At 38.1% G+C, this 11,473-nt stretch overlaps 1 protein-coding gene across 1 annotated transcript; it reads left to right on the top strand.

The window, feature by feature from the left end:
- Positions 1 to 1,259: 1,259 nt before the first annotated feature.
- Positions 1,260 to 11,429, top strand: LOC128261859 (probable 2-oxoglutarate dehydrogenase E1 component DHKTD1 homolog, mitochondrial). The gene is made up of 12 exons (XM_052995776.1): positions 1,260 to 1,582; positions 4,143 to 4,260; positions 4,380 to 4,557; positions 5,061 to 5,280; positions 6,738 to 6,899; positions 7,232 to 7,305; positions 7,391 to 8,161; positions 8,534 to 8,951; positions 9,010 to 9,333; positions 10,137 to 10,325; positions 10,564 to 10,649; positions 10,727 to 11,429. The coding sequence occupies exons 1-12, from the start codon at positions 1,456 to 1,458 to the stop codon at positions 10,829 to 10,831; spliced, it is 2,772 nt and encodes a 923-aa protein (XP_052851736.1). The 5' UTR covers positions 1,260 to 1,455; the 3' UTR covers positions 10,832 to 11,429.
- The last annotated feature ends 44 nt before the right edge of the window (positions 11,430 to 11,473 follow it).

The following is an 11,473-nucleotide window of genomic DNA, read 5'->3' as shown; positions in this document are numbered from 1 at the left end:
TTATCATTGGAACATTACGCACTGATAACGCATTCCTTCTCGGTTTTTTAGGTTGTTTTTGGGCAGCTCTACTCTCTTTTCGGTGCTCTAGATTTATCAATTTATTTGTTTACTCCCACATTTGGTATGTATATATACAGTCTCTGTTGACTGTGGACTCTTGTGATTCACTTCCATTACAGTTAATCACACTGATGACGCGGCCATTTTGTGAAAACTGAATGGGCCTGTAAGTCTACACATGCTTATATAGTTTATACATATAAGCATGTGTAGACTTAGTATGAGAGTACATTTCCGCTATAATTATAGGCAATGACCCATTACCAAACAGCAAAAATTGGCATTTCCGTTGCAGCTTTGGCAGCCGACGTCAAAAAGTCTTTGGATTGATTTCATTAGGCCATGAAAGTGTCATAAGAACAGAATGGAGGAATTTAAAGGAATTAAAAATGATAAAGTGCCCTAAACTTCAAAATGATTCGCTTGAATTTCTAAAGGACTTAAAAAAGATCTTTTTAAAGCTTACAACGTTGACAATATTTCATTTGGAAACTCTTTTATTTTATAAGCTTAAGATTGAAATCAGGTCTTCAAAAATTGTCTTACAAAAATGGTACATATTATAAAATTAAAAAAAAAAGCCTGAACATTTAATCTATATACTTGGAAATTAAAATTTAAGTATAAATTTGTCTAAAAATTTACCAAAATAATACCTTTTTTGAAAACGACATTAAATATAATATAATAAATAATTAAAAACTATTTGAACTATTTTCCTTATTGTTTTTTCCCTTAAAATATACCATAAGTTAATATTTATGATACAAAGATTTCCAAAATTAAAAAAAAAATAGAATGTCCTATTGTGGTCAACAAAAATAAGTTAAAACCTTTTCATTTTCTGACTCATTTAATGGATAAAATTCACCTTGTTTTACCGCTCACAGAAGCCATCAATTAGTTGGCCACCAAACCTATTGCATTAGTAAAGAGATAAGAAACAATTTTGAAATTCCAGCACCAAGTGGCATGTTTTAGTGTCGTTACCATTTAAGACATGTGTATAACAATTTTATTTGTTTTATATAGATATAGATATATTTAACAGAGTTTAATCATTTCTGTGTATAACAATTCTGTTAGTTTATATAGGTATACATTTAACAGACTCCAATCAATCAGACTGTTAGTTAACAGCATATAACAACATATATGTATGATCAACCCAAAAGTATTCCACAATAAATAGGCTATTTTTGTTAGTGCTTTAGTACTCTTTCGCTGCTTATCAGTGCTTATATATATACATCAAAATTAAAACGGACTCCAAACAATATGAAATAGTCTTTAGTAGTGGGTCAAACGGCGACGAGAAAAGACCGCCGAATCCGTCGTGTTCTCATTTATCAGGTGATCCGGTAGATACGCCTAGTTTTTAATCCATCCAGCATGCTGCGTTATTTTGCGTACTCGGAAGCGAAAATCGCGAAACTGCCACGCCCACTGACATCGCGAAGCTATCACAGCAAAAAGGGCGTTTGGGGCTATAAACCGATTGCCCAGCGCGAATTTCAAGGTACGAAGTGAACCAGAAAAAATATAAAACTGTTGCCAAGACTTCAATAAAAACCTCATCCGTCGAGATAACCATCGCATCGATAAGAGCGTTTTGGGATCAAACAAATAAATGAGCAGTGGAAATGTACCCAAACAAAAAAAGTAGGAAAATCATGGGAGTTTTCTTTGCAGTGACCGTGTGTGTAAAGTGTGTAGGGTTTTCGCCCGGCAAGCTGCAATTCGAACATGTTCGAGGCAACTAGTTTGAAGAAGATATTTTCATCATTGGAATACCCTGTAACAGAAGGGTATATTGGGGATATACATTTGGATATTTAAGTATATTTTTCATCATATTATGAAAGTCAGATTTAAACTTACTTGTTTAAGAATGAATTTTTTCTAGTGTTAAACATTCTTTTTTTTTCAAATTCATACAATTTCACTTATTATTTATACCCATCTTAAGAGCATAAAACAGAATACAGCTCCTGCTGGCAAGTGGAATATTTTTATGGCTTTAAAGTTACCCTCTTTCCTGTTAGCTACCAAAGCTAATCTTCAGGTTTGCAGCTTATCACATGTTTTCACCCTGAAATCTGATAAACAAAAAAATATATGATGTAGCCAGTGGCTCGGCTTTTATATTTAGAACTAAGAGATTGTGGCACAGACCCCCCATGAACTGCACTAATTAGCCGAAGAGAGGACAGTGTGTCCAGAGCAGAGATACTACTGTATACTTATATCTGTACCCCGAAAACGCACAACAGGGAGCCTGCTCAGAGCCCGGCTAAACTTCAAAGCCGGGCAAACAAAGACCCCAAAACGGGAGCTCCTTTGTGCTTGTCCTGCATCCGTTTCGTACACAATTGGGGCTTATCGACACCATAGCCAGCAGACACCAGTCGGCAGCCGTCCTTTTGTCCTTAGTGGGTAGTTGGTAGTCAGTTGTCTGCCAAGAGCCTGTGACTGGCCAGCTCAGAAAACCTTCAACGCTTGACCATATGACATCAGCTCGAGAAGCTGCACTGCCCAAAATAATATATTTGAAAATGTTTATAAAAACGACTGAAAAATGTGAAGATCCAAAAGTTTGCAGAACAACACTTTTAAAACCAAACAAAGCTTAATTTTTGGGTTAAAAATGTATTTTTACCAATATATATATTTATATTAACAACATAACTGGTCAGTTCTCATACTTGCGAGGAAGTGTTTTTTTTTTACTCTGCCAGCTTTGATCAAAGTTGTTTAGTTTTATTTAAAAAAAAATATAATATTCCCAGTATTATTACAACTAATTAAGCAGCAGGGATCAGAGCATTTGAATGATATATGATCCATTGAAGACAGATGTGAGATAATTTCCATTTTATTTTTCTCAATGTAGGCACGATTAAAATCTTCTGATTCGCATTGGTAGGGTATTTCCGCCAACCATTCCGCTTTGTTTGCTCATCGTCCTTCGGTTGCATCTCTGTCAGGCCAACCATTATCCTTTGGCCGCTGTGCTCCAATAATATTTACACGCTCAAGTTGAAATGTTGTCGCCGCAAATACAATTCATCATACGCCCTGTTATCCTGTCCAGGGGCGCCATGCTCTTTAACATTAAACTGATTTATCACCAAAAATTCTGTCGAGGAAATGCATAAATTTTTGAAGAAAATTCGGTTTTAATGCGGTTCCAACTGGCAAATGCCAGCTGTCGATGACCCGTGTCCTATGCCACGAACTTCTCAGGGTGCCCTGTAATCGAGTGATATGCGTCATCGCATATAAATCCTGTAAGCAGGATAACACTTTAGCACGTAAACACCTAAGCAGCCTACGAGTTGTCAATGGCTCAACCAGAGAATAAAATGGCCGAAAAAAGCCAATAAAAACAACAATCGTTATTTCTCGTTTGTAACTCGACTGGGTGAATTTTTGGTGAAGAACAAACATTAAATACTCTTTTGCTGATAGAACAGACCTATCTTTATTTTTGTTTCTTGGTAAATTTAAACTTATTTCTTCTGTCATCGAATAAAAAGCTTTTAAACGTACGGATTACATTTTTTAAAAAATCTCAAAGACTTTCGGAACAATTTAAATTTAGTATTACTTCTTTTAGTTGAAAATGATGTAAGCAGTGAATTCAAATAAATATATAAAACTGATCAGTCGTAATTGATTGCTTTGGATTTTAAAATATTATTATTATTGGGGTTAATTTTTAAGGAGCTTCCCATAAGTCAATATATATATAGTATATATATATTTATTATCAGACTACATATTATCTGAACAAATTTTGACATGAGAACATCCTGTTTAATGCTTTTGCCATTTCTCTTCGACTTGATATCGAATTCCAAATGTTTGCAGGGCAAATATCATACGTAAGTCCACATACCTGGCAGCTAGTTCATCAAAATGAAGCGGAGCGTAAAAAGCAAAGAATAAATATCATAAAAGTAAAAGGCCAATAAATTCAAAAGGCCGCACAATGTGTGGGAGTTGCACGTGAATCCTTTTTTAAATAATTTATAACGTGGTGCGAAATTTATATTGTTTACGCATGTGTTTTACAGTGGCCGAGGATGTGCGGGCTTCGAGAAATTCGCAGGCCAACGTCTATCGTTTTGTGGAGGCTTTTCGCCAGCACGGACACAAATTGGCATCCGTAAATCCCATCAGCATCAGGAGGAGGTATGAGAGCTCCCATTCCCATTCCAGAGCCCTGGCAAATGTCATATTTTACTCTCCCTTCTCCCGGCACCCATCGTCCTGTATTATCTGCCCTGTGAATTTTCGTGGCTGCTGGACAGCCAGGAGGAGCTGCAGGAATTAAGTCCCGCATTTTATGGACTGCAGACACAGGAGACGGTGCGCATCGCTGGCCTCTTAAGTGGTCCGCAGGTGGCCCAGAATGTCGCCCAGCTGGAGCAGCTGCTCAAGGACATTTACTGCGGCCGCACGGCCAGCGCTGAGTTCTCCTATGTCGAGGTAAGTGGGCAGGTCAACATAAAAACACTACTAAAAACCACATATTTTTCTATTTAAGAAAAAAATCATACATTATATACTTGCTGAAAAGAACTCTGCAATTTTAAAACTAACTTTGAAATAAACATAACAAATAACTTTTGATATATAGGTCCTGAATTTTTTATCATTCCAACAGCAAATCGACATTTCAGTTTATTTTATCAATATAAAAATAGCCTTAACAATAAAAATTGTGCTGTTTGGTTTGTTAGATTACTCAAACAAAAGTTAAACAAATCTGTTTAATATAATAAAAATTCCTAATAAAAAATATGTATAAATAAATAAGATAAGTTTCTGATTAAAATTAAATGATTAGTACATATTGTACTTATTCATATTTTTGTGGTATTATAATTATTCTTTCCAAAATGCTTAATAAATTTCTTAACCATGTTTTTTCCGAGTGTGTTTCCCTCCCATAAATATTGTGTGCTGATCCCGCTACCTTATTTTCGCAGGACATCGAGGAGCGCGAATGGCTGGCCAAGAACTTTGAATCGTTGGACCAGCAGCAGCTGGAAAACAGCGAGCGTTGCGAAATCGCCGAGCTGTTAATTAAGTCGCAGGCCTGGGACAATTTCATGGCACTCAAATTTCCCACAGTGAAAAGATACGGAGGCGAGGGGGCGGAGTCCATGCTTGCCTTCTTCTGGCAGCTGCTCCGTGACAGCGTCCAAGGTTAGTTTGCCGGGCAAGAGTCCTTCCAAATTTTGCTGTCTTAATTCACACTCGGCTTAAAAAATTTGAGTGCCTATGAATTTAAAATTATTGAAAATAAAAATAAAAGGATTTTTTAAGAGGCTGTTACTTTAAAATTTTACAACAGTTTTAGAATTAGGTCGATCCAGACAAAATTGACGAACATGTTATCATAGAAGAAAAGATAATTAACAAGAAAGGAAGCAAACTTCGGCAAGCCGAAGTTCATATACCCTTGCAGCTATTAAATATTCTTGAAGACATTAAAATTATGGTTTACTGGCGTGTATGTTTAAAAGCATCGAAGCTATGATGATCTGCAACTCAATTACTTGAGTTCCTATGGCAGCTATATGATATAGTTTTCCGATTTTATCAAAACTAAAAGCGTAATTCTGAACTGTTAAATAATTAAATAAACAAAAAGAATTAAAATAAAATAACAAATTAAAAAAGTTACATTTTTTAATTTTTTTTTTTTAATATTTTTATTGTTTCCATGGGAGCTTTATGTTATAGTCGTCCGATTTTGATGAAAATTAAACCGTAAATCTGTCGAAGAATTAAAAAAATAAATCAAATATGGGAGCAATATGCTAAAGTCGTCCGATCCGGCTCGTTCCGACTTATATATTATACTACCTGCAGTATAAAGACAGCTTTTAAGAAAGTTTCATGCAGATAGCTTTTAAACTGAGGGAATAGTTTGCCTAGAAACGGACGGACAGACGGACGTATAGACGGACGGTCATACGGACATGGCTAGATCGAATCTCCTTGTGAGGCTGATCAAGAATATATATACTTTAAAGGGTCGGAAACGTCTCCTTCACTGCATTGCAAGGGTATAAAGATAAATAACTTGAAAACTACTAAGCCTATCTTTCTGAAATTTGACAAACTTATTTAATCGTTCAATAATATTTTTTCATTATTTTTAAATGGAAATTTAACTTAAATGTATTATTTAAGATAAAAACATTGATCGATTAAAGTAGTTTTGTAAATTTCGATATACAAATTTTTGAAAATTGTAAATCGGTTCATGTTGCAACTGCGGGTTACCCCTTAAATACAGCCAACAATTTCAAGACAAATCTTAATTCCAAATAAATCCAAGAGCATCCACGCTAGATTTAACCAAATATGTGCGAGTTCCTCGCCTCTCAAACACGATTAGGGCGAAATCGCGCACCTATTTCAAGGCGCCAAACTTTGTCTCCTGACAGTCGTCAGTCCACCGAAAATATACCCAACCCACCTGAATAATTGCCAGCCACCCTAAACCTAAGTTCCCATTCCAAGGGCTCACATATCACGGCACGCTTACTTAACCCTAATCTGTTTTTCCCAAAACTTTTCCCTCTCTCGCATGCAACCCCAAAAACAACGGAAACGACGACGATGATAAAAAAAATTATACAATGGCATGACAGTGAACATCGAGCACGTGGTCCTGGCGATGCCCCATCGAGGAAGGACTCCGCTGCAGGCGGCACTGCTCAACATGCGGCCGGCGAAAGTTTTCCGCAAACTCAGCGGCGCATCCGAATTCACGGAAGACGTCGAGGCCATGTCCGACGTCATAAGTCATTTCCGTAAGTGAAACTTTGCAGGAGAAATTGTTGGGTTCTTTTGGACATTAAAGGCAATGCGGGGGTACGTTGGATTCTCTCAAATTGTTTAATATTCATTTATTCAATATATTCATTTTCAAAATCGAGAAAATTACCTAATCCTAAATTTCTTAGATAAAAATATGATTAAAATTAATAAAGTATTTAATTTATTTATACTTGAGCACTAGGTATTTTGTAGTCGAAATGCAATTTGAATTCATTGCACGCCAACCTTTGTAAAGTAGACTTACTAGCCTTAGCACACATGGCGTATGCTTAATTATATCAAACCCAAACTGAATCGCACACAGATGTTTCCGAGCAGCTGGAAATACTGGGCAAGAAGCTGAACTTCAGCATGGTGCGCAATCCCTCGCATTTGGAGGTAAGCCGAAAAGCACGTCATACTTTGAAATTTGATTCCCGATTTTATCATTCTCTGAGTCCCCGCTTTTTTTTCCTTTTTTTAGGCTGCCAATCCTGTGGCCATGGGCAAAACACGTTCCAAGCAGCAAACTCGAGGTGAGGGAGCCTTTGGCACTGGTAGTGGCCAGAGCCAGTCCTTTGGCCAATACGTGCTAAATGTAATCCTCCATGGCGATGCGGCATTCGCCGGCCAGGGAATTAACCAGGAGTGCCTAAATATGGCCTATGTGCCGCACTTTGAGGTTGGCGGCAGTCTGCACTTGATTGTCAACAATCAGGTGGGCTTCACCACGCCCGGCGATCGAGGACGGTCCACCGCCTACACCTCCGATCTGGCCAAGTCCATTCAGGCCCCGGTGTTCCATGTGAATGGTGATGATCCCGAAGCCCTGGCCAGGATCACCAACCTGGCCTTCAGATATCAGAGGGAGTTCCGCAAGGACATCTTCATCGATCTGAATTGCTTCCGGAGGTGGGGCCACAACGAGTTGGATGACCCCACCTTCACCAATCCGTTGGTCTACAAGATTGTCCATCAGCGGCAGTCGGTGCCGGACTTGTATGCCCAGCAATTGGCCCAGGAGCAGGTTCTCCCCGAGGCCAGGGCCAAGGAAATGAGGGATGAGTACATGAAGCATCTGGGTGAGGAGTTGGCCCTGGCACCTAGTTACCAGCCGCCCCCCGCGTACTTTGAAAAGCAGTGGAAGGACCTGCAGTTGGCTCCTTCCAATGAGCTAACCTATTGGGACACTGGCTTGGATTACTCACTGCTGCATTACATTGGCCTGCAGAGCGTCACAATCCCAGAAGATTTTGTAAGTTGGCTGGTTTTTTATAACTTAACAATTGTCATCGTAAAACTCTAAGAACCATATTGATAACCATATAAACCTATTAAATTTTTAACAACCAGAGAAATCAAAAATTCCTCATCTATATGAGAAGTTTCGTGTCTAAAAGGATGGATTACCAGTTACTGTTCAAAGGCCGTTTTTTACCATAAACCATTTTTTAGTTCTATTGTTATTATTTTAAACTTGTCATAATTTCGAAAGTTATTTTTAAGCGAAATACAATGACATTTTCGTATATGTATAAATATATATATTTTTAGTTCCTCACCTGCTGAAAACCCCTGTCAACCCACCTCTACTTATAGTTTTTAAAAAATATTTCCTTAATTTTAGAACATACATCCTCACCTGCTGAAAACGCATGTCAACGCACGTCGGAAGAAGCTGGAGAAGGGAGTCAAGATCGACTGGTCCACGGCGGAGGCCTTGGCCATCGGCAGCCTGATGTACCAGGGCCACAATGTGAGGATCAGTGGCGAGGATGTGGGCAGGGGAACCTTCTCGCATCGGCATGCCATGCTGGTGGATCAGCAGAACAATGAGATGTTCATTCCTTTGAACAGCATGGAGGGCGGAAACGGCGGCAAACTAGAGCTGGCTCACAGCATTTTGTCGGAGGAGGCGGTCCTGGGATTCGAGTACGGCATGGCCATTGACAATCCCAACAATCTGATTATTTGGGAAGCGCAGTTCGGAGACTTCGCCAATGGAGCACAGATTATCATTGATACCTTTATTGTTTCGGGAGAGAGTAAGTGTTGAGATGTATTGACTTTCATTATGCTAAAGTTAAAGGTAATCTTACTCAGCCAAATGGATGGAGGCGAATGCTTTGGTGATGCTTCTGCCCCACGGATACGATGGTGCTGCATCGGAGCACAGTTCCTGTCGCATCGAGCGTTTCCTACAGCTCTGTGACTCGAAGGAAACATCCGCCGATGGCGATTCCGTCAACGTGCACATTGTCAACCCCACCACCCCCGCCCAATACTATCACGTCCTGCGTCGCCAGCTGGCCAGGAACTTCCGCAAGCCACTGGTGGTGGTGGCCCCCAAAACACTGCTCCGCCTTCCTGCCGCCACATCCTCGCACGAGGACTTCCAGCCGGGCACGCTCTTCCACAATGTCCTGGGTGAGTTATGGACTCGGTTTATCTTCATGGGCATCGTCATGTTAAACATGATTTTTAGGGACCAAGAAACCTTTTTTCTGTCTCTAAAATATGTGGTATATCACAAAATCTGTATTCATTATAATTGTTATTTTTATTTAAGTCTGAGTAAACTGAGGCAAATAAACTTTTAACCAACAGAACTAAGGGTAATCTTTTTGATACCCGCAGAACACATTATTTTCTTAAAATGTAAAATAAAACCTGAAATGTAGCTATAGTAAATTAAGGACTTTATGAAATCTGCCAAGCATTTCTATTTTAATGATTTCACATTTTTTTTTTGCTTTAAAATTTAGTTCTAGCACTGAATATATATATATTATAGCTTCAGTTAAACATAGTTATTAAAACTACTACCTGTTTTACGAAGTGCATAAGTGTTAGTTGCTTTAACAGTAAAACAAAAACACCTCTTAACTTGAAAATAAAGTCCTTTTTTGACGAATAATAATAAAACATTTTACCAATTAAATACACTTTTTTAAATGTTCTCTTTGTCAAAGTTTTTGTTATCTTAGAACGCTTTACCGGAAAATTTTTAAGTACAATATTTTTGGTTTCGTCAATGTCCCATCATCAGCATAAAGAGATAAAATTAATATAGGTTTTTAGGCATGTGTATTCATTAACGTTACTTTTTCACACTTTTTAAGCACGAACAAGTAAATTAAGTATCCTGGTTGTCTTAAAACCATTGTTTTTATGAACGTACTTTATTTATCCTTCTTCATTAAATTACGCCCAACCACACCCACCAATAGGTGACACCACCGCGAAGCCGGAGCAGGTGCGCAAGGTCATCCTGTGCAGTGGCAAGCACTACTACAATCTGGCGGAGGAGCGGGAAAAACGGCAAGCCTATGACACGGCCATCGTGCGCCTGGAGTCCCTTTGTCCTTTCCCCATCCAGGAGCTACGGGCCCAGTTGGCCCAGTATGGCAACGTGCAATGTGAGTCCACTTTCCATTCGTAAACTTTGGCTACTAAGTTGGCCAGTACTGAAATGTCTATCGTTTCCTTTCACACAAAAAACAATTTTAAATAATATGAAAAAAAAAATTTTAAAAATTGGTTAAGTATATGTAAGTATTCAAAACGACGTATCTTAACTATTCAATCTACAAAAAAAAACAAAACATGAAATGGAATATACAAAACATTTAATAACAATAATTTTTTTCCGTGCAGCTTTCGTTTGGAGCCAGGAAGAGCATCGCAATATGGGCGCCTGGACTTTTGTGCGGCCACGTTTTGAAAACTTAATTGGTCAACAGGTAAAAAGTCTGCCAGCCATAGGCGGCCACTGAAAATGCTATACCGCTACCATACTGCTTTTCCCGATTTTCCACAGCTCCACTACTGCGGTCGCTGTGAGGCACCAACTCCCGCCACCGGAATCGGAAAAGTGCATAAACGGGAAGTTGATGAGATTGTTGCTGCCCCATTTGAACTTTAGTGCGCCGTCGGCTCTTAGCCTTTCATATATCGCAAAGTACTTTAGCTCAATAAAACTGCCAAAAATATATGTTTAAAAAGCAAGAAAACAAGACTTTCAAATGATAAGAGAAATTAAGATTACCCTTGATTTTCAATATTTTGAATTTATACTTTGAGATAAATTAAAATGAATGGTACAGAATTATTTAATTGTCTTAAAAAATAAACAAGTTCCAATACAAAGTTTATTTAAGGACAGAAACCAAATAGTTTGAAACCTTGTAAAGCTTTATAAGAAAACTGGTTGATACGACAATAATTGTGCGACTTATCAAACATTATTATTTAATCTTTGCAAATATTTTAAAACAAACTAATTGTTTTACATATAGGTAAATAAATCAATCCGATAGTTTGGCAAAACTTGTTTTCGTATATATTGAATATTCTTTAATGCTTTTCTTTGTGTACTAAAAAATGTTTGACAAAAAAGGAGAAATGCCCTTAAAAGAGCCATCAAAACAAAAAAAAAGTAAAAGAAAGGGAGCTCCACGCTTTACACGATAATTTATCTTATGGAAAAGCAGTTCGAAGAGCGAAAAGTTTTTAATTGTTTTTTACTTAACCAGCCTGGTCCTCCAATTGTGAACACAAGTACTTT

Source organism: Drosophila gunungcola, chromosome 3R (assembly GCF_025200985.1).
Source record: "Drosophila gunungcola strain Sukarami chromosome 3R, Dgunungcola_SK_2, whole genome shotgun sequence".
Classification (NCBI taxonomy): Eukaryota; Metazoa; Arthropoda; class Insecta; order Diptera; family Drosophilidae; genus Drosophila; species Drosophila gunungcola.
This window is presented reverse-complemented; position numbering and strand designations above follow the sequence as displayed.